General features: G+C 38.4%; 1 protein-coding gene across 2 annotated transcripts in view; it reads right to left on the reverse strand.

The window, feature by feature from the left end:
• Positions 1–814: 814 nt before the first annotated feature.
• Positions 815–26217, reverse strand: part of sip3 (septin interacting protein 3) — a 211134-nt gene continuing 185731 nt past the window's right edge. For both annotated transcript variants that reach the window (XM_067156375.2, XM_067156374.2), the window contains exon 13: positions 815–1216. In XM_067156375.2, coding sequence (XP_067012476.1) covers positions 1069–1216 — 148 coding nt within the window. In that variant the 3' untranslated portion in view covers positions 815–1068. The remainder of the gene's footprint in view (positions 1217–26217) is intronic.

Raw genomic sequence — 26217 nt, forward strand, 5'->3', positions numbered from 1 at the left:
ATAGTTATTGGAATGTCGCACAGATTGCAGCACAGGAGAACTGGTCTCAAAATTCTCGAGCAAGAGCATTGTCCATCACTACTTTAATGTGCTCTGTAGTGTTACAAAAGGACCAAGTTCCCTACATGAAATACACCTCTCACCATAGCCAAATCTGATTATGAGCATGAGGCCCAAAACCTCCCACCCGAGTGCCACATGGCATAGCGTGATTCGTCACTGTCTGAGCCTTGAACCCTAGTCCTCATATCTCAGTAATGGTGCTATCTGCACAATTAGTGACACTGCAGAATTTACAGCTGATGACGTCATACCGCATCTTGCGATTTTCCCGTACCGCCTCCTTCCACGTTCGATGGTCCCTGTCTGCCAACACACGTGGCCTATCCCGCCGTAGTTTTATTGTGGTTAGTTCTTCCTGTTTTCATAATCACGTCATCGACAATCGACTGGGAAAGGTGGAAATTGCTTGACTGATTGCTTCACTGATGTAGTAACCAATCACCAACCTACGTTCAAAGTCACTAAGCCCCCTGCCTCCACTAACTCGCAGCACTGAACAACACTGAGCCCTCAGCGGTGGCAGTTGTAGTAACATTTAGGCTCTAGCTTCTGTGTACAGAAAAGTGTCTGGTACTTGTTTTGGGTAGATTTTCAAACTTTATCAGCTTCTATTACTCTGAAATTTCAATCCCTTTATGAATGAGAACCGAAGGAAGGTGTAACATTGAAATTTAATTTCAAGGAAGAAGGGGAAAAAAATATTAATTTCTCTTTGTGGAACAACAAAACCAGTACGATAACACTTTAAAAGTGAGGTTCTTATGATATATTCTGACAAATTTTAAATAATACAAAGAGAAATATCACATTATATAACAAACAAGTCTTCCTGTTTTTTGGCATTTTGTTCATGCACTGCCCACAAAAACCAAAATAAAACCAAAAACTTTTTATTCAGTATTGTGTAATGAACAAAGGGCTAGTGGGCTGGTTTATAAAAAAGTCTCGTCCCTTGCTCTCACAACACACACACACACACACACTCTCATCACCACGTAATGAGCTTCATTCGGAGCCTTGCTGTGCTAATGACTGGCCAAACTTCTGTAGCCTTCTGCGTCTCACTTCCTCCTGCTCCTTGGTCAGAGTTGAGTTGGCTGGTAGATTTTCGGACGCTCCAGCAACATCAGGTTCTTCACCACAACTTCCATTCCTGAAAAGAGCACACCAGCTTGAATAAGAAATTAATGAAATACTGTAATATCTTGTTAAGGAGAAGAAGTACTTCTTTGTAAAACAGCACTAAAGATTAAAACAAGGAACAGCATTAATTTATTTTTCTGGGTGGAACCCTGTTGTTTTTTACACCTTGTGTACTAGTAAAGACTGATACCTCAGATCCAATAGAGGTCTCATCTGAGATAAGGAACAACATCCTGCACAAACTCAGCAGTACAGCCTAGGGAGCAAAAGCGCGGTCCATGCACCAGATGGAGCAGCATATTCTCCAGTTGAGAAGTATGCAAGATCACTTGGGCATAACGAAGTGGTACAAGCTCCTCAGTTGGAGCCAGTAAAGATGATGCTGAGTGTATACCCTATCTCAAATAACCTGGGAGATAAAGTAAACACAAAAAACACGTGGTAAATGTGGTGGTACTGTCTATTAAATACTTAACATGTGTTAGGTAATGTTATTGCCATGTAAAAGTTATGTACGCCATCTAAATCCGTTTATCTTAACTTTTCACTTTTAAAAAGCTATTTAGTTTCAATTTATAACTGATACTCGTGCATTGAAGTACCTTTTGAGAGGGGCACAGCCATTGCAGCATTCAATATCGGTTCATTTAGCTGACATACAACCCATGTGCTTTCTGTTTATTGCTGTGTTCTGGGTGTCATTGGCTAGCTTTTTTAAAAATAAAAGTTGCTTTATGTCGCACCGACACAGTTATGTCTTATGGCAACGATAGGACGGATAAGGGCTAGAAGTGGGAAGGAAGCAGACGAGGCCTTAATTAAGGTACAGCCCCAGCATTTTCCTGGTATGAAAATGGGAAACCACGGAAAACCATCTCCAGGGCCGCTGACATTGGATACTGGATACCGGCCGCACTTAAGCGACTGCAGCTATCGAGTTCGGTATTGGCGTGCTAATGACTTCACATATTATTAGCTATTATTTAGTAATATATCATTATTAATTAAGTTGGTAGTCAGTCTTTGTCTTGGTGTTTAGGATTTAGCTGACTGTCTTAATTTACGTTTACATAACCTTTGTCAAAGTTCCGTGTGGAGCGAAGATGGGTGAGCCTGGCCCTACACACGTAAAGCATAAGAAGGAAAAAGTACTGAGAAGTGGAGAAAAACCGTGTGTTCTCGGCGTTTTTAACAAGTTTAGTGACGCAAATCCTGGTAGTTCCCTCGAAAATGTGACGAGGTTAGCAGCCGCTACTACTGGCATTTCTAGAACTGCGTCTTACCATTTGGTTAGAATTGTGAAACTGCAAAATCAATTGTGGAGAAAGTGAGATATAATTATGTTTCTGGACGGGAAGCGAATCCCTTACGAACCGAACAGTGTCAAGTTGGAACATCTTGTCATCCCACAGCATATTAAGGACTCATGTGGCGCGTATAGAGTAAATGGTATCGCATTGCAATCAGGAAGGCAAGTGTTGAGGTTACCTCTGTACCATTGTTCTTTAACCCTTAGCGCCCGAAAGCGCCCGACTCTTCACTTTGCCTTCCGGTCCTTAGCGCCCGGCTGCATTATCGGCACACTTATGCGAGCTATGCGATAGTCTTTCGTTTTCTTTGGCTTTGAAGTGTTTATGAGGCATTTATGAACATGCAGTACGATTTACAAGGCTTAGGAAATGAAAAAAGAGCAATAATCTGTCTTGACGTCGCCTAGGAAACGGTCTTGAACTTCCGCGAGCGCGGGACAGCTGTTTCGTTCATAAACATGGCGGGATTGAATACTGCAGACATTGACACTGAGCTTAATATAGGTGACGAAAGTGACACAGAATTGTTGAGTAGGCGTGGAGGTGAATTTTTAGTGAGGGAATAACGTATCAACGAAGATAATTTTAGTGATAACAGTGATATAAGTGAAAACGGATATCGAGAATTCGGACCTGATTGCGATGCTGCGGCATTTCAGTTAACACAAATATATCGTTTTGTTACTCTGAATGATTATACGGCTCATGTTGAACCTGTTCATAATTTCGAAAGAGTATTACGAGAAATATATTATTTTTGACATATGTTACGAGGAGAGAAACTATTCAGTGAGATAGCCACTTGCATATATATCAATGTAGCATTCCAACAGGTACATTCCGGAAACATAGATACAGAATGTGAAGACACTTGCTCAGGGGAAATAGAAGCTGATATACAGTACACATTCCACTACCAGAATCACGCGGTTATTGGTTTAGAGGGAATCGTACAACATGAGAATGTGACTAATAGAGCCTACCTTTGTGTCGAGCACCACAATTGGAGGGGGGGGGGGGGGGGTTTGAACCAACAACCTTATGACTCAATGAATACGGAAATGGATGTGATGGTATGTTTTCTAATATTATTGAAAATATGAATACATTGTGATCAACCGTTTTTATTATATTTAACTTTTTCTGAAACAGTGTGCTCTGCTTCAATTTTTCCTAAATAATAGGTTGAAATCTGGCGATAAGCAGACTGAAAATGTGGGCGGGAAAGGGTTAAATCCAATTGAAAGTGTTGAGGGAGATGTGGCGAGCAAAAAACCAAACTGTCACCCTTGTGGAAATAAGAAAATTGCTGCTGGAAGGGATTGAACTAGTGGCCCCTCAACATTGGGAAATGTGTGTACAACTCGTCGAGACAGAAGAAAAACGAATGTGGGATATATAGACCAGCTAGTAGACAAATGTGAATGACTCCGACAGAGGTGACAATGACTACATGGAGGGGATTGAGCAACCTAGGGTTGCCACTTTTTGATATAAGAAATAAGGATTTACCTAACAATACAAGAATTTTCACAAAAATAAGGGACAGTTCATAAATACTTGAAAATCAATTAATACATTATATATGACAAAACAGGCAGAAAAATCATTATTAGAACTACCTTATTTTATCCGTCTGTCCTTCACATTTGACTTAATTGACCTTAAAATTGCACTGTCTAATTAAAGACATGTCTGGAAAAATGGGTTAACCCTCAAAATTAAAATATTCGAGTTATGTGCTGCTATCTGTTGTCGGATACGAGAGCTATCTTTTGTGATATTCGGCTATCCCCCAGGGATCATATTAACTTAAATACAAAAGGTGAATGTTCTTGCATTTCTGGATTTGATCTATCTGTAATGTCAAAAACGGGCTAACCAACTGCTGCAACTGACATCTTCGGTATAAGCAGTGGGCGAATGTCTCGAGTAATTCAACAGAAAAACATATGGTTCTCCTCATGTAAGCTTGCATGTTTTACTTTTATTTTGTACCACTAGGTACAGAAGTAAATTCCCATTACTGGAAATTTTGCCATGTTTTACAATACAACCCAAGTTTTTTAATTAAATACTACATTCATTATTTACTTATTGAAAGTGGACAAAAGAGGACATCACAGCAATCGCCCAAGTAAGTGCAGCGATGAAAATCTGGCATTTGCTCGAGCTCACACCAACAGTTTTCCTGCTCAGTCCAGTCATTATTTGGTACCTGGACATAAATTTTTACCATGTGATATTTTTAGAATTTGTTTTACATCACACCGACACAGATAGGTCTGATGATGATGGGATAGGAAATGGCTAGGAGTGGGAAGGAAGCGGCCGTGGGCTTAATTAAGGTACATCCCCAGCATTTGCCTGGTGTGAAAATTGGAAACCACAGAAAACCATCTTCAGGGCTGCCGACAGTGGGGTTTGAACCCACCATCTCCCGGGTGCAAGCTCACAGCTGCGGGCCCCTAACCGCACAGCCAACTCGCCCGGCTTTACCATGTGACCGGGACTTTAGTCTCATTGAGAAAAAAAGAGGCAAGTGTCTTATATTTATGTTCCTGATCAACTGATGGAGCTAGTTAAGAAAACTAGCTAAAAATCCTTTCAGTGTTGTCAACTGGGCTGTTTATCACAGCAATACCTCTTCTCGATAAAGTCCAGACAAAAATAGTGAGAGAATCTGGTCAAACGGTACTGCCGAGCAAGATTACTTGTTTGAAAGTAACTATAAACCAACCTTTTAAGCTCTTTTTCAAGTATAGCTGTGGTGAAATTGAGAGTTATGATTCTGTCGATATTAGGAAAAAAATTACCTTTTACACATTCACTTAGTTGTGAGACATTTCCCCTCAAATACCATGGTCCAAGAGCTATAAATCCTGCAAAACTGAAAGATTTACAGGAACTGATGTACATTCCACCAGTTTATCGTGAATACTACCAAAACCTTAAATCTTTTCCAGAATCTGAGACTATTCCTGATGAACCATTTTTTGATCAAGGCACTGATTACTGTTGAATAACACCTTTAACCAAAAATTTCCAGGAAAAGATATGTGAGAAATGCAATAGACAAATTGTAAAATGTTAAAAGGAGGGTAAATGAGAGATGTAATGATTACTTTCGAGATACAGTAATAACAAAAATTTTCATTCCCATCTGTGATAGGTGTGTAAAAGGTTTGAAGAAGTTTAATGTAAAGTTTCTCTTTGTTTATTGACAATGTCTTGTTTTGGGTGATAAAATATGAAAAATTATACTGTCTGCTTGAACCTTATGTTTCAGCCTCATTCACAAACCTCAAATTTTCTCAGTTTTAAGTAAGTGTGCGTTAACCCGTTTTTCCGGGCATGTCTTCAATTGTATCATGCCATGGAACTCGCTACAAGACATGTTCAGCATGAAGAATCACGTTGGAAATTGTAATGGAACACCCACGGAAGTACACGGCGGAAGGCAAGGTAAATAACCCAGCATGCTCAGCTTTACCAGCAACTGGCGAGACATCACAAGATTTCCTTCTTCTGATGCTCCAAAGAGAAAAAAATAATGGAGATACTTTGAACTTCAATGGCGCTCAAATCAAATACAGATTTGAAAATATTTAGAGATAAAAGAAAGACAAACGCTTGTTTTTACAGGACAACAGTTCACCATATGGGGCGAGAAATTTTCACCTCAAATACGGGACATGTGGCAACCCGAGAATAACCTATCTTTCTTCCATGGGCGACATTGGTAAATAAATTAACTTTCAGAATTGTACTGAATATCATCTTGATTCATTCTAGTGATTCTATAAATGTTGTATTCTTCTTATAACATGTCAGTTACAGATTATTTGAACTAGTTATCGATCTTGCAGCTTCTTGACTGATGTTTTTATGCAACTAGTTCTACAATGTGGATATGGCCGGACTTGTTATTCTTATCTGCCAGATAATTTAAGATAGTGTAAAGTAATTTTTTTTTGGCTAGTGGTTTAACACTGCTCAAACACACACAAGGTTTACAGGAAAGCATAGGTGGGGAATTACCAGAACGGAGAAGGAAGAGACCATTGCTTTAATTAGGGCAGAGCCCCACTATTTGTCTGGTGTGAAAATGGGAAACAAAGGAAAACCAATGAATACTGATTTTTCACAATTGTAATCAAAATAGACTTTCAACCTATTAGGTCGTGTTACGTAAATGAAGTACATGTTGAAGAGATGCTAAGTACAGAAGGAAAATGGCCAACTGGACACCAGTGGGTTGCTGGGGATTGGGTGTTTTAAGAGGAAGTGCAAATAGGCAACTATCCTCTATGTAACACTGGAGAAAAGAAAAAAGGAAGGGATCCGACACTTTGAAAAATGAAGGTACTGGCCAAAGAAAGACAAGGGCTATGCAGGGCGTGAAACTGAAAGACTCCCTAGGAATCCTGACCTAATACCGTCGGGGTTGGGAAAGAACAACAGTTGACCAAACGAAGTCAGACAGGATAGAAAAAAGTGAGGAGCCTGGCACAAGTAAGTGGAAACAATGCCAGGACTCATCTAAGGGCCCCTTTTAGTCACCTCTTAAGACAGGCAGGGGATACCATAGGTATTATTCTACCGCTCACAGAGGGAAATGCCAATGAGTTTGGGACATCAAGCGGAATCAAGTGTTCATGCTAGGGACCTAAAAAAAATTGCATTTGCGATAAAAGTGAATTTTTGAATCTTGTACTGAATCCAAGCCTATGGTAATTCTAATGTAGAATAAAATCCTTTTTACACATAAATAGAAGTGCGACAAAATGCAAAATTAGTATGAATATGCAATTTTGGTGCAAATTCTGCAAAAATGTGCTATTTTACTGGCGAAAACAACATATATTGGCAAAATCGTCAGAAATACTCAAAATATGATGCATAAATCTTTCAACCGTTCTGATCGATGAAGAAAAGTAGCCGATCGATTGCTGCTTGCTGACTTTAATCTATATTTACAATGAGAATAGAACGGGGAATAAGATCTGTATCAATTATTATCGAAATGTAAATCGAGTGTCAAGGAAATAACTAGATAGACACAGGCCTGTTTTCCTGTTGTTCAAAATTGAAACTAATGAAGAGTAGAAAGTCCAGCGATCGTTTTGGTTATGGGGTGCACGACAAAAACTGCACGAAAGAGCTCAGCAATATGCAAATGATGGTTTATATGCCACAGATTCAGCGACAGTGTTTTGCAAGTATTGTAATTGCCAAGTTGGGTGGCAGAAAAAGAAAAGTATTGTGAAACATCTTAAACCTGAAAAACGTGGGTAAGCGACGCGATAACGAAAGTTCAACCCCTGTTGCTAGTACGTCTCAAAGAAAGCAATCTTCTGTGCTTACACAATTAGATAGTTGTAAACGACGAAAAATTTCCAGAGATAACTTCTCAAAACGCATAATTGAAGTATTTGCCAAAGCAAATATACCTTTGGAAAAGCTGGAAAGCCAAGAGCTAAGAGCCTGGATTACTGAGTTTTCAAATGAAGAGCTGCTATGTGTGAGAACTCTATGTGAAGTATATTTACCGGTTAAGTTTTGATTTACTTGATAGGGTACGGTTTAATTATTACGACATTGAAACCACGCGCAAAATTGAAGGATACCGAATTTGAGTGCGATTTCCATATCGATCTATCTTACCCGTACCCAATTGATCCATTAATTTGAAATTATTTTGTTATAATTTGAGGTCTTTCTTCCTTTCTAGAAGATGTATCTGACTACCAGAAAAGAACAGCAGAGACTCTAGTGGGGAAGAACATCAACATACTCTGTGATGAAACTACAGATAGAATGGGCCGTTGTGTTTTTATCATCATATTCCAAGTCCCAGTCGGATCGAAAAGAGAGCTGCACGTTGTTTCTGTGAACTATCTTGATGCAGGAAATGCTACAAACTGCTCTCGTGCTGTTTTAGAAGCTCTGCGCAGTTATAGTGTACCATATGATGCAGTTAGTGTATGTTGGTGACAGTGCCCCGTACATGACCCGGTGTTATGAAACATTAAGTGTGGTCATAGGGGATCATTTAATGCATGTACAGTGCTGGGCACATAAGATCAGGTTGGTTGGCAATAGTTGGGTCGCAGTGATGATAGATTTAAATCATGTGGTTGCGATGGTAATGTCTGCAATTTTGAACACAAGAAAGCAAAAATATAATTATTTACAATTCTGAACATCAAAGCATGGTGCTTCAAAGGAAGCAAAACTTTTTCCTGCACCTGTCATAACCTGATGGAATAGTTGGTTTCAGATTGTCTTCTATCTGAGTGCTTACTTTACTGATGTTGTTACATTTTTCAAGATGTCTGACATTGAAGACAACTGTGGTATTAAGTACCTGACTGATCTGAGTGACCAAGAAGTGAATAGGCTTCACTCGCACATGGGTTCTGTCACAGATCATGCAGCTGAATTGGTTGACCTCCTTACTAAACTTAAATGGCCTCTGTATCCTACCTCTCATCTCCTTTACCCCAAAATGCATAACCTTGATGCCAGTTTTACCTTCATTTGTGAGGGGAATTTTTCTGCAGCAACTAATGATGCTTTGATTAAGCTCACTCCTCTACAGCGGGCTGCATGTAGACACACATTTGTCAAAGCTGCTCATTCTTCACAGTGCAAGCTAGCCACATTGAAAGCTGAAGACCCCAACCATAAGCATTTTGTGTCAATTTCTCAAGCATTATATCCAAAAAATATAATTTTGAATAACACTGATAAATTAGATGAGCTTGAGAAATTGTTTGGAGTAACAGATCTCTCACGAAATGATATCTGCTCTGGTTACTGTTCTCTGAAACATGCAATTCAAACCCAGATGAAAGAAAGTGGAAAATGTGATGTCATGCTTGCATTAACTGCGGTTCAGAGCTCAGCATATTTGCTAAATACTGTCTTGAGTTGTTGTGGACCCCAACGAACAATGTAGATAGCGAGCGCGTGTTGTCTCATTACAACACAGTGGTTACAGACAGACGGTGCAATCTGAAAAAAAAGCAATGCCGAAGTACGGACAATGCTTTCGTTTGAACAATGAATTTGTATTGTGTGTGAACCAAGGACAATAACTGCACTTCATAAACTTGGAATTGTTAAAATGTGATTATTTTAACTTTGTAAATAGATGCTAATTTTTGAGGTCCCTAGCCCATGCTAGTGCACAACTCTACATGACAGTGCAGCTAAACTCTGATGTAACTGATGCTGACAATAATGAAGATTTATCATTTCAATTAACAGTTTTAACCCAATCGCATCATTTGACGACCCTAGCTCGTCATAGTTATTCGTGGCATATGTATCAAATGACGAGCTCTACTCGCGTGAATGCACAGCTGTACATCAATCCATGTAGTTCAGTCACTAACCCACAGATGCCACTTGTATGCATTCTGAGCTGAAGTTTACACTTGTGGCTTCGGTTTTTTCCCTTTCACCAGGTTCTCGCACACTTCCGGAACAAGAGATAAGAGAATCTTTTTTCATATTATTTCGCTCTTGTCAGTTGCCATCATGGTGTCAAGCAGACGTGCTGGTGTTGATGAAGAAGGAATACGGAAGCTAATAGATAGTGTTTTAGAGAGTGATATTGAAGGCAGTGATGTTTGTGATGACGAAATAGACCCTGAAGTCCTTAGTTCGAGTACTAGCAATGTGTATAATAGTTCTGATGACATGGAAAGTGATGCAAATAACGACGGTGTGTCGAGTCTTTCGAAACGAGCTCGTACCTCGGCACAGACTAACTTGACTGACTGGAACTGGACAAAAAGTGACAATAAACCTGTTGTACATAAGTTTAGTGAATACAGTGGGGTTAGTGAAAACTTATTGAAAAAGTTTGATACGCAGCCACTATCTGAACTCTCAGATTTTTTGTGAAAACATGAACCCTTTGACAAAATATCTGTCGAGACAAATTCATATGCAGCAAAACAGTTGAACAATCCTGACAGAAAAAAAGATGAAAGACGATGACAAATGGTTTGAGACTACACCTGACAAAATTAGGGCATAATCTGTGTTAGTTATACTAATGTCACAAGTGCGAAAGTCAAGAATACAGTTATACTGGAGTAAAAACAGGTGTATAAACATTCCTATTTTTCGTGAAACCATGAGCAGGGGAAGATTTATTATAATTTCACGATTTTTAGATTTTGTTGACAATGAACAAGTTGATAGTAGTGACAAACTAAGAAAGATTAGGCCTATAATACAACATTTCTGCTCCAAATTTTCAGAATTATATTTACCTTCACAAGACATTGCTCTACAGTAGATGAAAGTCTAATGAAATTCAGAGGCCGCCTTTCATATGTCCAGTGTAATAGGTCTAAACGTTCTAGGTTTGGAATAAAAATTTACAAAATTTGTGAATCAAGTTCTGGCTACTGTCTGTCTTTCAAAATTTATGTAGGTGATGATGTAACAGATCCAAGTCTGCCAGCAAGTACAAACGTTGTTCTCAACATGTGTGAACCCTTGTTAGGCCGAGGACATACATTGTTTTTAGATAACAGGTATTCTTCCCCAGATTTATTCAAAAGGCTACACGACAAGCAGATGAATGTAATTGGAACTGTTAGACAGAACCGAAAAGACATGCCTCGCGATATCAGTAAGACGAAACTAAAACGTGGAGAGTATGAGACGTGGGCTGCCAACAGTATGTTGTGTGTGAAGTGCAAAGATAACAAGGATGTTTGCTTTCTCAGGACTAAACACAAATCAGGTGACATGACAGGGACAGGCAAACTCAGGCAAAAGAGAGGACAAATTCCGAGGGAAGAAGTGATAAAGCCCAAGTGTGGCCTTGAATACCAGAAGGGGATGGGTGGTGTTGACCTTCAGGATCAGGTTACAGCTCTGTTCCCCGTCATGCGACGCACAGTGAAAGGGTATAGGAAAATATTATTTTACCTTCTAGATATGTGTATTTTCAATTCCTTCACTGTGTATAACAAGATCACTGCTAACAGAAAGACGAGCTACACGGACTTCAGGACTAGCATTGCACAGCAGCTACTAGAAACTGTTCAGTTGCCGGAGTACTCGGTTCGAGGTCGACCTTCAGCGAGCACCACTCCCACCAGATTAAAAGCTAAATCATGGGCCCACTTTCCCATGCGTATTCCCCCTACAGAGAAGAAATCAAAAGTCACAAGAAGGTGTGTTGTGTGCTACAGCTGGGGTAAAAGAAGTGAAAGTTGCTGGCAGTGCAAAAAGTGTGGCGTAGCTCTTCATTTAGAAGAATGTTTTGAGGTGTACCACACCCAGCAGACGTACTAAAATAGCGGCACTGGTAAGTGTATTACTTCATTATCATGCATGCAAATTTTCAGAAAGGAATATTTACTGGTTGGTTTTGTATGATTTTCTAAATAATAGTGTGATGACGACGGCCGTAGAGCGGTATTTAAATGTGAGGCGAATGGGTTAATATGTATGAATGTTACATGACTAGCACACATCTAGTTTGTGTTAACCAGGCGGTTTGTAAAAAAACGGCCTAGGGAGAACACTGCCCTTGCATGGTGGAGAAATAAAGCCACATAATATCCACGACTAATCCTTTTTCTGTTGCCAAAGAAAATATTAACTATTCCAGCCTCCAAAACGGCAAGAGAAAGACATTTCAGTTCAAATGGTAACCTAAACAGAGTAAATGACGCTCCCTTGATTCATTTCCTACTAATACAAACAAAATAACAATGGTGAATGTTTGTGACGATGTAGGAAGCGGCACGAGTTTATAGTCAGTGTCTACGAACATGACAAGTTGATCATTATTGTTGTTGTTCAAAAGTTGTTTTACATTGCACTGACACAGATAGGTCTCATGATGGTGACGATGGGACAGGAAAGGGCTAGGAGTGGGAAGGAAGCGGTCATGGCCTTAATTAAGGTACATCCCCAGCATTTGCCTGTGTGAAAATGGGAAACCACGGAAAACCATCTTCAGGGTTGCCAACAGTGGGGTTCGAATCCACCATTCAATGACAGCAAGCTCACAGCTGTGCAGGTCTAACCAAATGGCCAACAAGCTTACAAGTTGGTCTTTCAGCGTTTATAGTAAGATAGGTTTCCAATTAAATTACTTCAAAGTGTAAAGCTCAATGCATATTTTGTTATACCATATTTACGCGAATAATCCCCGCACATTAAAACAAAAATTGGGGTGAGGGTTTTATTTGTGTCAAGCTCGAATCTAGCGGGAAATATCATTGCTATTAAATATATTTTGTTTAACATTTGTGGGCTTTGTAGTATGACGTGTCTTCTGCTGAGACAAAAGAATCATTTCAATAAGAGGTGTCTGTTTGTGTGGGTCACAAGTGAATGTTTAGAGTTTTATTTGTAAATATCGTAACCAACAAATTTAGGGAATTATTTGCATGTGTACGATGGATCCAGGAAGACCAAAAAGACAAGTATTGCACCAACAAGCGAGGGAAATAGTATTTAGAGTGTATTTGTATTATGTAAGCATGCAGTAGAAGGCGTTCAGAGGCGGGGAAGATGAGGAACGCCATGTTGCCACACCTCAAGAGAAGCGAGCACTCGCGTGTGGTTTCGGCCTGCGAACAGTACTGAGGATAAAATAAGCTACAGAAATAAAAATAATGCAGTGTTCAGGTCGCCATGGAAGAACCCTAAGAGGAAGAAGCCAGTGGTGGACCTCGATGATTTCAATAAAAATGTTCTGCGTACAACAATATTTGATATGTATAAAAACGGTGAATATCCTACGGCATTGAAACTGGCCTGTCCACTTACCTTCCTTAACACTAGAACGGCCGAACATTTCTCATACCTATAAAGGCCGCAGGCGGTCATTTTGACCGCTGTTGCTTACTGACATATACCTAGGATCCAGGATCTGGGAAACGTGCGAATGTTCAATAATTTATTTTAAAACAACAGTTAACCATTAGGATGTATTGTATACAGATCAATCCATTGTTAAATATTAATAATTGTTCATATTCTCTCACTTCTGATAGGTAACAATGAAATATTTCGGTGGACTTGCTATTGAATGCCTTTGTGAAAAATTATGATAAAAATAACAGTCGCTTTTTGTTTACAAGCCTATTTAGGCACTTGACAAGCAATTTATGCAAGTTATTACCTTACACGAACATTTTCCACAGACTACTTTGTTGCACGAAGAACATGTGTCAGAGGTTTTGTTCTGTTTACAATTGGAGTTTACTTGACATTGTCGTCGCTTACGACTGGCACATTGAACCTGAATCTGAGGCTCAGGCTGAAGTGTAGGGAGTTCAGTCAACCGGGATCTTGTCTTCACAAAATCAGATCTTAGTTCTTGTATTACTTCAAGAATATACTCATGTTGAGAGATTCTCTGTCCCGTAACTTCCTTGTAGACTATCCATGAATTTATTGCTGCTAGATCAAGAACGTTGTAAAATACATGTACAGGCCACCTTCAGCACCCAGCTCTAGTGGTGTATTTACGCGCCATTTGATCAGCTACATCCACACCATACTTAGTTCCGTTATAAAATTCAGTAGTACTATGGAGCTTCTTGTTATCATCACTGACTTGAACGCTTGGGTGTAGAGTGCTTAGCAGAAGCACATTCTTGTTCACTGTCCCTTGATATACTGTGAGAGTAGTGTGATCTTCCTTCTGAAGTACGACAGTCTTGTACAGATTCATTGATTGACACCGGGATTTCCTTCCTCACTTGATTGATTGTTCCAACAATACTAGTTTTCTTCTCTTTCAGTCTCTCAGCCGAAGTTATCAGTGGACATGTTACGTCCTTTCATGAGGTATGGGTCCATAAGTTCCATGACAACATTTTCAGGCAGTGACTCATTGGCAGGTCGCATTTCGTCTTTCCCAAGATAAGGAAACCCATTCCACACACTTAGAATCAACGTCTACCAGTAGCCAGAATTTTATGCCAAATTTATCTGGCTTGTTGGCCATGTACTGCGTGAACCTGCACCGAGTTTTGCTGGGGAAGAGTTGTTTCATCAGCTGTGACATTCGCTCCTGGTTTATAGCACGCATAACAATTCTCAATAAATCTGTTCCAAATAGCCGACGCCAAAGCAAATTTATCTGTCTGCAAACGAGTGGATCTAGTTTTTCGGAGATCAAAGTGCAAATACCTTAGAATTTCTTTGAACCTGTTTCTTGCCATAGTGTTAGTGAAAACGGGGAACCCATAAAGAAGGCCACATATGATCTACAGCTAGACTAGTTAGTTTATAAGCTCCACGGGCGTAAAACAAAGCAATGAAAGCATCTAATTCTTCCAATGAAATAGACCAATTATTATCCATTGTCTGTCTACGAGCTTCGGTCTCTGTGCACATATTTATATGCTTCAACATGGAAGCGTCAATGAATAAACTCCAGGCACTAACCTTGCTATTAGTCTCTACGTTACGCTTAGCGTGAGAACTAGGCCCTGCTGCCTCTTTCAGTACATTCTGAGCAGCCATCCTTCCAGGGGGATTTCCCACTACTGTCGATAACAGTCCAAATAGTTGTTCCATCCTTACCACATAACTGATCCCCTGGTGCAAATGAAGAAGACTTTACCAGTTCATGACCTCTCCCACCTCGTCCCCTTCCTCTTCGAACAGGTTGCCCTCTGCTAAGAGATTGTCCTCTGCTGCAAGATTGATCACGGCTGGTTGAAGGAGTAACTGCGTCTATCGTAGGTGCGAAGTCCACTGTGTGCATATTTTCATCAGCCGAATCATCATCACTATCCGACATATTATCACACTGTTGAGGTATAAAATCCTCATCGTCACTCATTGCGTCTATATCTGATAATGTATCTTCGTCACCTGATTCGTCTTCTCCTAGCTTTTCAAGTTCTGCTAATAATTGAACAGGAGTAAGTTTTTGCCGCCGAGCCATTATTACGCACTATACGACACAAGGGACAGGCACTAACTCGTCCACTCGCAACCATTCCTAGAGGCATACTATTTAGTTACATCATACACCCCTATAGCGCCACTTGTAAATATATCACAGGAAGCAAGCAGTGAGCAGAATAGAGCTCTCCGTATCAAGGAAGTGAAGCGGTCAAAATGACCGCTTATGGCCTTCCTAGGTATAAGGGACAATATCGGTGTTCCCTTATCATCTACGGATGTAATTTTTGGCGTGAATGTACATAATCCTAAAAGATTAAAAGTCACAAGAGAACAACCTCGTGCGTAAAAAATTACGAGTGTGGAAATACCTTGAAATTCGCTAACGGTCAAAATGACCGCTCTGGCCGTTCTAGTGTTAACATCTCAAAAATTTCCCTCAATACTTTCTTGGGATTTGATGTTTAAAATGAATTTGGACTTTTAGGGAACTTTTAAGCACACGAAAAATATAAGTCATCGCTTTGGAATTAAAGAATAACTGGATGAAAAAATGTTTACACTTTCGTGCTGTTATGAATATCTTGATTAATTAATTTCATTATGTTCCGTATTGATATCTACCATATATCATATACTAGTACAGACAGACAGACAGACAGCCAAGCTGTACGCTTCTCAACCACTCAACAACAATAATTATCAATCGTCATAGACTGAAAAGAACCACCAACAACAACTATTTTTACACGTCACTGTAATCTGCATTCAGCGGTTTCAAGATGATCAACAACTCCAGCAGCACATACTCATCTTCAAATCTGTACACATTTAACAATATTAGAAAATTTGCAAGCTATATAGTGGTTGGATTTTTTGTGAATTTAATGTAATGATGCACAGTGCCCCAATACGAACTCAGCACAAACTTGCATGAATGTTTATACCCTTCACTTTATAACTAGACATTTGCATCTTAACATGTACTTTTACCTTATGTTGTATTTGGTATACTTTATGTGGTTTATGCTTAATAGGTCATTTAACATAAGTTACCTGACATACCATTATTATGACCGTAATACTGTTCGCATAAAAAATGTCAATTCAGCTTTTGACACGCTTTCTTTCATCTGACAAAGTATAAAGCCTAGATGCAATACATTACAAGATTATAATAAAGCAGCACTCGAGCACATTATCTTTTTATATCAGACGAATCATAATAACGAAAGATGACAAAGTTGTTTTAAGAACGTTTTACCCGTAAAACTTGGACGGTAAAAGAATATATGTACATAGAAATATTTTTTATCATGTATTGTAATCTTTTTAATGTGTTTAAATAGTTATCATTTTAATATGTGTATTAAGTCTTCAAACAAACTTAAGTATATGAACATTGGACTAACCACTCTGAAACATGACTACTTAATGACTGTCAAATACAATCTTTTCAATTGGCAAGGCACAACACCTAAGAATATGTAATCTAATGTAAATGTACAAGACAGCTGAAGATGACTTTGTGAGGAGTCGAAACTGGTTCTGTTATTAAGAAATTTAATAAATAAGTATTGATCAGGTGAATCTTTCTTTTCTTTCTGTTATGAGTAGCCAAACTGGCATCACCGCACCTCATACTCCTGACTCTCTGCACAGGCGAAGGTACAAAACCGCCTTAAGTAAACGAGTCTTTATATTTTAATGTTAATGAAAATAAAAAGTCTGCATAATGATGCATCAAGGTTTTATTTCTTATTTTGCTGAAAATAGGAAATTAGGAAATTGGAGTCTTTCCGGTGTAAACGTCTGTTTTGCTTTTCGCGGCTCTACTTCGGACGACAGGGTGGCCGCTGCCTCAGCCAGAAGCATGCTATAAATGGTCGCCGTCTCAGTGACCTGTCAACAGGTGATGACAGCACTTGCCGTCTGGCATGCCCCTAGCCGGCCTTTACCATCCAGGCCGTGCCGTCTAGAATGTCAAAGCGTCTGAAAATGGTGGAATGCGCCTATCTTGCATGGGCCGTAGTATCGTTCTTCTGTGCACATCAGTTGAAGCAAGATTATGTGCGTTTATTGACGAAAAGAGACAATTCAGATGTGCCATTACAAGTGAAATGTGCCAACTTAAAACCCAATCGATTGCAAAAGAACTAGGTGTTATGGGATTCAAAGCTAGCCGTGGATGGCTTTCACGATTTTATGTTTGTCACGGCTATAGTTTTCGAAGAAAAACTACCATCGCGCAGCATCTTCCAGCAGATTAGGAAGATAAAATTCAGAATTTTCACAAATATGCGATCAATTTATGCAAGAAAAACTCTTATATTCTTCCACAAATAGGCAACGTAGACCAGACACCAATTTTCTTTGAAATGCTGCTTAATTATACTGTAAACAAGAAAGGTGCGGCCAACGTCATGGTTAGAACTGGCAGGAATGATAAGCAAAGATGTACAGTTACAATTTGTGTAATCGCAGATTGAAGAAAACTGCCCCACATACGTCACATTTAAACGAAAAACAAAAAATAAACATGAAGAGCATTATCGTAAAAGCGCAACCCAAAGGGTGGATGGATAATTAATACTTTATTAACGGTAATACCATTTTACATAACAGTAGAGAAGAATAAAGAAAACAAAACACACTAAAAAGAAAGTTCAATGGAGTATAAGTAGAAAAATATGTACAGATATATACACAGGTTGTAAGTAATCACAGGAAAGTAATAGTCAAATTTGGAGATTATATAAGTGATTTCTCAATTTTGACAATGAGCAGTTAAATATATCAATATCCAGTTTGTTTAGAGATCTTGACATTCATTCAATTGGCCCACTGAATGCGTAGTTAGTTCTATGTCAATTTGTAGACAATGTATTCTTGAACCTTGTGCGTCTGTCTGGTACATGTGCGTTAATTTTTGCAAGGAGTTGTGGACAATTCACCAAGGAATGAAGGAATTTAAAAATGAAGAGTGTATCCAATAATTCACCGCGTTGTGACAGGCTATGCATATTTAAGGACTGTTGTAAGTATGTATAATCAACATTATCATACGAGAATCCTGCTCTAAATGAATATAAACGAAGAAATTTATGTTGTACTGAATCTAATCTATGGATAGAGGTCTGATGAGAAGGGTTCCAAACAGGTGTACAGTATTCTAGTATAGGGCGTACCATAGAGACATACAGCAATCGATAGGTAGCTAAGTTTGAAAATTCTCTAGAATATCTAGTAATGAAACCCAATCTTTGAAATGCTTTCTTACAAATATTTTCAATATGTTCATTAAATGATAGGTTATGACTGAATAAAACACCAAGGTCATCAGCTTGTGAAACAGGAGTTAGAATGTTGTTATTACTAAATTTGTACTGAAATGATATTTTCTTCTTGTTTTTAAAAAACGATATTTTACATTTCTCATGATTAAGTTTCAACCCATTTTGAATGCAATACTTTTCCAGATGATGTAAATCTTCTTCAAGTTTTAAACAATCAAGTGGACAATTAATTTGCATAAAAAATTTTGCATCGTCAGCAAACAAAAGCAATTTAGAATTCTTAAGTATATTTTTAACATAATTTATGTAGAGAGTAAAAAGTAAGGGTGCAAAGTGAGACCCTTGAGGAACTCCACTGGTGAAAATAATAGGTGCAGAAAAATTATTCCTTATTTTAACAATCTGCAGGCGATTTTTAGGATACGATTCAAACCATGAGAGGAGAGGCCCATTAATTCTGTAGCCTGTTAGTTTTTGCAGCAAGATATCGTGGTCGACAGTGTCAAAAGCTTTTGAGAAGTCTGTATAAATGCAGTCCACTTGGGAGTGGTTCTCTACTGCATCCAAGAGGAACTGATAGAATGAAAGAAGATTGCTACAGATTGACCGTCCTGAAAAGAATCCATGTTGCTCATCAATGATGATGTTTCTAAAGAGAGGTGTGATTTTGTCAAGAATTATAGAGTCAAAAATTTTGGAAATATGAGAAGAAATTATAACTGGTCTATACTGTTTCATGAAGTTTTATCACCATTTTTGAAAACTGGACTAACAAATCCTTTCTTCCATTCCACTGGAAAAACGCCTTGGTTTAATGATAAGTTGAACAGATAAAAAGAGTGCTTCACATAAAATAAATGAGCAAGCAGTACTTGAGCAGGTACGTTGAAACACCATCAGGTCCGACAATTTTCTTTAATTCCAGAGATATCAGTTTGTTGTAAATTTCTGCCTTACTAATGTTTATAACTGATAGATTGACAGAGAAAGGATAATCATATGACATACTACTACTATTCTGATAAGAAGAATAAATGGATGAAAAGTGGTTAGCAAAAAGACTGACAATATTTTCTCCAGTATCGACTGTAACTTCACTAAGATGCATTGTTGAAGGAATATGACCTTTTAGAACTTAGATATTGCCAGAATTTCTGTGGATTGGAAGTAATACTTTGTTCACAGTTGAAGACATAGATTGTATAGCAAGATTTAGATTCAACTTGCATTCATTTCTTAATTTCGAGAAATGTTGATAATCACTATTGAGACCTGATATTTTGTATCGCTTGTGTGCTTTCTTCTTTTCAATAATCAGGGACTTCAATTTATGATTAAACCACTTTGGGAAATTGGGAGTCTTAAAATTCCGTATAGGAATGTAAAGTTCCATGCCATAATGTGGTACTGAATAGAATTATTATCAATTGATACATTTTGAAACATCTCCTCCCAGCTGATCCTAATAGCAGACTGGGTGAAGCAGGCTTGGTAATGGCGCCCTGGAGCATTACTAAAAATCAGAATTATGCTTGTTTTAGATAGTTTTCGTGGACACACTACTCAAGAAGCTCACGGTGTTTTGACAAGGAGTAGAACGGACTTATTAATAATTCCAGGAGGTCTAACATCCGTTCTCCAACCACTTGACGTGTGCATTAACCGGCCTTTTAAGGCGGCAGTGAGACAACTCTACACACATTGGATGGCAAACGAAGCACACGAATTTACGCATGTTGGTAAAATCAAGTGCCCAGAGGTGAGGCAGATTTGCGAATGGGTAAGACGTGCTTGGGATTCCATTGCTCTGCAACTGGTGGAGAAGAGTTTCAAGAAATGCGGGATCTATAATTCGCTGGATGGAACCGAGGACGATGTGCTATGGGAGAACGATTGTGACGACGAGGAAGACTGCGATTCTGCCAGTGATTGCAAGAAATCAGCTACATTTTCCATAAATATTCTAATCACAGAGGCTTACAATAATTGAAAATCATCCACCTTTTTGATACTTTTTATTTGCCTTTTAGCAAATTAATTAATTATAAACAGTACATGTTTCGTTCTTATTTGAGAACATCTTCAGCTGTTGCTTAGCTTAGGCGAATTACCGAGTTTGTACATTATTTTCAGGTACCTTGTTCCTCTTAAAAACTATTTGAATATATATTGAACTGAAATGAAATTAAAACTATGTGGTGGTTAAATGGGTGAACTGAGATGGGATGGATACATAGTTAGCCTACTTAAAAACTATTTCTATTAATCTGAATAGTTGTTGTTAAAAAGTTTCAAACTCTGGTACACTAAAATTATTCCGCTTGTCTTCCTGTTAAAAGTTTTTGTTAAAATGTATGACTCCTTGTCATTGTTCTAAATATTGTTGAATGTTCACTTCTCTCTCTCCTTCCAAGTTAGCTGTGTTTGTTTTGAGCTTACTTAATATACCTTAAATTGAGCATAATGCGGAACCTTGAAGCTGATTGCCGTTCGTTAATTATAAAGGGAGCTTCATCACAATTTCTGAAATGAAATAAGAAGAATGGGGATTTGCTTTTATGATGAAAACGTGTGTCTTTACAAGGTAACTTAGTGTATAAAATGGTTCCATACCTTACTGTTGTTAAAATCCAATCCTGCCACGACCTTGGAGGAGCTACGTTTGAAGCTGCTTTGCATCTTGTATAATAACGATGTGTGTGTTCTGATGTTTGCTCCACCTTCTGGGAGGGCAAGGCTGTGGAGAGGAGGCATGTCTCTTACTGTCACAGCTTCGTCTTTAGAAGGGGTGGGGGGAGTGGATGTGCGAAATGGTGGAGGCTCGTTCTTGTTCATCCTTTTATTGTCTGTGTTGTTTGCTTTGCCTAAAGTTTCAAGATTTGATAATATCCCTTCGAATAAAGGGTTCCTATTGTCAATTATATCATTCAGGTTATTGTCCTGATTAATAATAAATTATTATTGTTAAAAAATGCCAAGACAAACAAAGAAAAAGGCAAGGCTCACTCTTTAAATTCAGAAACAGATTCTAAAGAATACCCCTCTCCCATTAAGAACATTTCTAAAGTTAATCTCACTGAGGAGGAAAAGAAAACCCTACGTCAAGGCCCTAATTTCAATTGAATAGGAAAGAACAAAGAAAAAGAGGTAATAACCACCATTGCAGAAGTTGAAACGGCTATACAAAAACTCCCTAACAAAGTTCAAAATGACGTCAGACACGAGGTAAAAAAGAAAATTCCATACCTTGTAAAAGGCTTAAAAGTTTCCCAAAACAGAAATAAACCCACTTTAAGTTTATCACAAAAAATAAAACAAGAAGAAATAGTAATTACCAAAGCTGATAAGGGGGGGACGATTGTAGTTTTAGATAAGGAGGAATATATCAGGAAAACAAACTTTTTTCAGCAATAGCACTTTTCCGGAAATAGATCGAGACCCTACGATTAATACTCAGAAAAAGTTAAAAACATTATTAAGAAATGCAACCTTCATTTTAAGTGAACAAGACGTCCAAAAACTGATAAATATGAATCCCGGCCTTCCAACAGCAAGGGCCTTACCCAAGTTACATAAAGAAGGAATATCCATAAGACCAGTAATAAACTTCCGCAGCAGTCCTACTTATAAAACATCGCAATGCGTACATACATTCCTAACTAATCATTACGTTTTTTACAACAAAACACCAATAAAAAATTCAGTAGATTTTTGCAAAGTACTCAAGAACTTTAAATTAACACCACATCAAGTAACATGCTCCTTTGACATGTATAGAAATATTCCAGTGGATGAAACAATAGAAATAGAAGATTTCATTAATATACTCAAATTCGTTAGGAAACACAATTATTTCACTTTCACTAAGAAGATATATAGACAGGAAGGCCTTCCTATGGGAGCTCATGCTTTGGGCATTTTAGCCAATATTTATCTTGATTATCTCGAACATACCAAAATAATAGGACAAATAGACGGCCTCAATTTATGGATACGCTTTGTAGACGACACTTTTGTAGTAATAGATCGTAGAGTGAACAACAGTGAAGATATCCTCAATAAATTAAATACATTGGATTCTAGAGTAAAGTTTACAGCAGAAGAAGAAAAAGACGGTTCCATAAATTTTTTAGACATAAATATAATACGGGATAAGGAAGAGTTTGTTTTTAAGATACACAGAACACCCACTTTTACTCCTAATACAATAAAGAACTACTCATTGCATCCGGAATCACAAAAAGGTCAGCTTACTACAGTTACATATATAGAGCATTTCATATACCCCTTACACACACGGAACGAGAAAAAGAACTGCTCTTTATCCGTAAACAAGCCCAATGCAATGGCTTTGGACTAAATATGGTAAACAAAATAATCAGAAAATTCAAACAGATGTCTCATACTAATCTAACACCCGAAATAAAAAAGAAAGATAAATACGCCAAGTTCACGTTCAACAACCCTAACTTATATACAGTAACGAATTTGTTCAGAAACAATAACTATAAGATCGCGTATTCAACCAGTAATAATACAAAGCAAAAATTATTTAATCACAATAGTGTTAATTCCCTGGGGAAAAAACAAACATTCAGAATCAGAAGTTTACAAATTGAAATGTCATCAATGTGAAAAAACTTATGTTGGGCAAACAGGGCGCAGTTTTACGATAAGATACTAAGCTCATGTCAATGCTGAAAGGCACAAAAAAAATTCCGCGATGGGCCAACACATGAGTACAACCGGACATCAGTTCACAACTATAGAGGAGGATTTAACTACCGTATTACCCGGCATAATCGTCGCACTTTTTATACCAAAACTTTCGAAAAAATAGTAATACTTGTAAAATAGTAGGGTGCGACTATTATACGAAGAATTTTTAATACCAGTATTTGTATTACTCAAAAAATTTATTTACAACTAAATTGTATTTGATACAAATTTAAGATGCACATAATACTAGCGTTTGTACATCAAAATAATTAAAATAGTCTAAAACAAAATTCATAATTATTCACAACAATTCGGTGAACGTTCTTCCAACCTGAAAATAAAAATGAATGTATTAAGTTAATTGTCATTAATTTGAGTAATAAACTTAAAATATTACACTTGCAAAAATGTATCGCTTTGTTGTGAAATACGGACTTACCGGTACACAATTTATTCCAAATCTTCTGTGTCGCTATCGCAGGTTTCGGTAACTGCCGCGCTGCCCTCTCCACTGTTAACACTATGCGCCCGCCGGTAGTAATATTACTACCACGCGGCGTGCGCCTGAGTGCCGCTGTTAGTAATACTACTACCACGATTTTGAAATTCAGCCACTCGAAAGCTATTCATGTTATCAAATTAGTTTTTGCTTTGACGTGTTGTCGATTTCCTTTACTATCGTTAGGTGGTGTTGTCGATCAATAGTGATTGGTGGTGCAACTTAGGGACGATGTTTCGTAGCCACGTGCGCTCAGATCTTACGTAATTGCTGACATACTTATTCCACGCGTGCTCCGGTTAGATAAGCTCAAATTTATGTGCGTGTGTTCTAATGATAGATTATATGACTTCACAGATTTAGAATGAAAGTGTAGTGAGGCAACAGCCTGCAATCATCTCTCAAGTAGTAGATTTATTCTGTATAATTATGAGCATCTGTGGGACTGTCAGACTGAAGCAGCTGGCACCGTGATGCAAAATTGGAAAGGAATGCCAAAATCAGAGTTCACGAAAAAACTGAAAAAGGGTGAAAAAATGTCATTGCAGAAAGAACACCTTCTAGCAATAAAGTGGCGAGATGTTCGAGACGTGTATATGCTGAGCACTGCACATGATGACATGATTGAAGTAGCCTACCTGCAGCAAGAGGGAGCCATGAGAAATCCAAACCAACAGAAGTAGTAGACTATATCAAATTCAATATTGGTGTTGATAAGTCCAACCATTTGTTGGCATATTATGCATTCACAAGGAAATCTATCAAGTTGTGGAAAAAATTATTCTTCCATCTGTTAGATCTTGCCATAGGGAATGCCTATATACTGTACCGTAACGCATCTTCACAAAACTTCCCCTTTCGAAATTTTGTGAACGTTTAGCGGATGATTTGGTGAGTAGTGTTGGGGCCGAAATTACTGAATAATCACGAGCATCAACTGCAGGAAGGCTGTAGGTAGAGATCATTTTACAGACAGAATACCTGCAGGAGGCGCGAAGAAGGAAGGACACACGCAGTGTACGTGCAAGGTTTGCTACGACAAGTCCAAACTTAACACTGTTCGTGCTGTGAAGAAAATGACAACCATATATTGTCGTAAATGTGACGTGGGTCTTTGCAAAGGAGAATGTTTTGAGTGTTACCATACCAAAGCTAAGTATAGGGAATAACGATGTGTAATTCTGTTATTCAATGACTAAAAACTATCAAACTTTTCTAGTGAATTAGAAATTCAAGTGTGTGAACAAGGATATCAGAATGGACCAATATTGTAGCCTAAGTTTCTTTCCAATGCTGAAGGTAAGCATTTTTTTATTTGATTTCATGGGATAGCCCACTCATTGTACAATACGTATATAAATTTGTTAATTTATAATGCGAAAACTGACAGAACTATGATTTTTTTCTGAGAGTATAAATTACGTCGGCACAGGGTAGGGACGCCATCTTGAAACATCCGGGCTCATAGTGTTAATACCAGCATCAGATTCTTCGTCTCTCTGCCACACTGCGTCATCTTCGGATCTGTCTAGTGCATTCGAAATCCCAGTCCTTTTGAAGCTCTTGGAGACTAGTTCAGGTGGTATAAGATCCCAACTCTTCATCACCCACGAGCATAACAAGTCCAAGGGTGGATGCCTGATATTTCCAGCGGGCGTCAATTGCTGATCGCCGCTCATCGTCCACTCGTAAAATCGACGTAAGTGGTCTTTAAAGGGTTTATTAATACATATGTCTAGTGGCTGCAAAGCAGATGTTAGGCCACCTGGAATGACTATCTGTCGTGTCTTATTTTTACTGAGAAGTTGCTTCACTTCGTTCACGTGGTGACCTTGGAAACTATCTAAAACGAGCAGAGCTGGTTGTTTTAGTAGTGCACCGGATCTTCTATCCCACACAGTTTTAACCCAGTCCAGTACGAGTTCTACGTCCATCCAACCCTTTGGTTGCACTAGTACATGAATTCCACGGGGAAACTGTATATTCTTAGGCATCCTTTTCCTCTTGAAAATGATGTAAGGCGGCAACTTTCTTCCGTCACCTGTAATTGCCGTGCATCGCAACTTCTCACTACCGCTGGTTTTCATTAATACACTCCGTGATCCTTTTAGCGCAATAGTGCTGTTGCGAGGCATATAAAAAAAAATTGAGTCTGATCGGCGTTACCGATTTGAGAAAGCAAGTACGAAGTTTCCTTGCGCAAACGTATGACACATCGGTGAAAATTTACAATCTTGCCGTTGTAATCAGCAGGCAACTTTTGGCTTAGTGTTGTTCT

This window comes from Anabrus simplex, chromosome 12 (genome assembly GCF_040414725.1).
Source record: "Anabrus simplex isolate iqAnaSimp1 chromosome 12, ASM4041472v1, whole genome shotgun sequence".
NCBI lineage: Eukaryota > Metazoa > Arthropoda > Insecta > Orthoptera > Tettigoniidae > Anabrus > Anabrus simplex.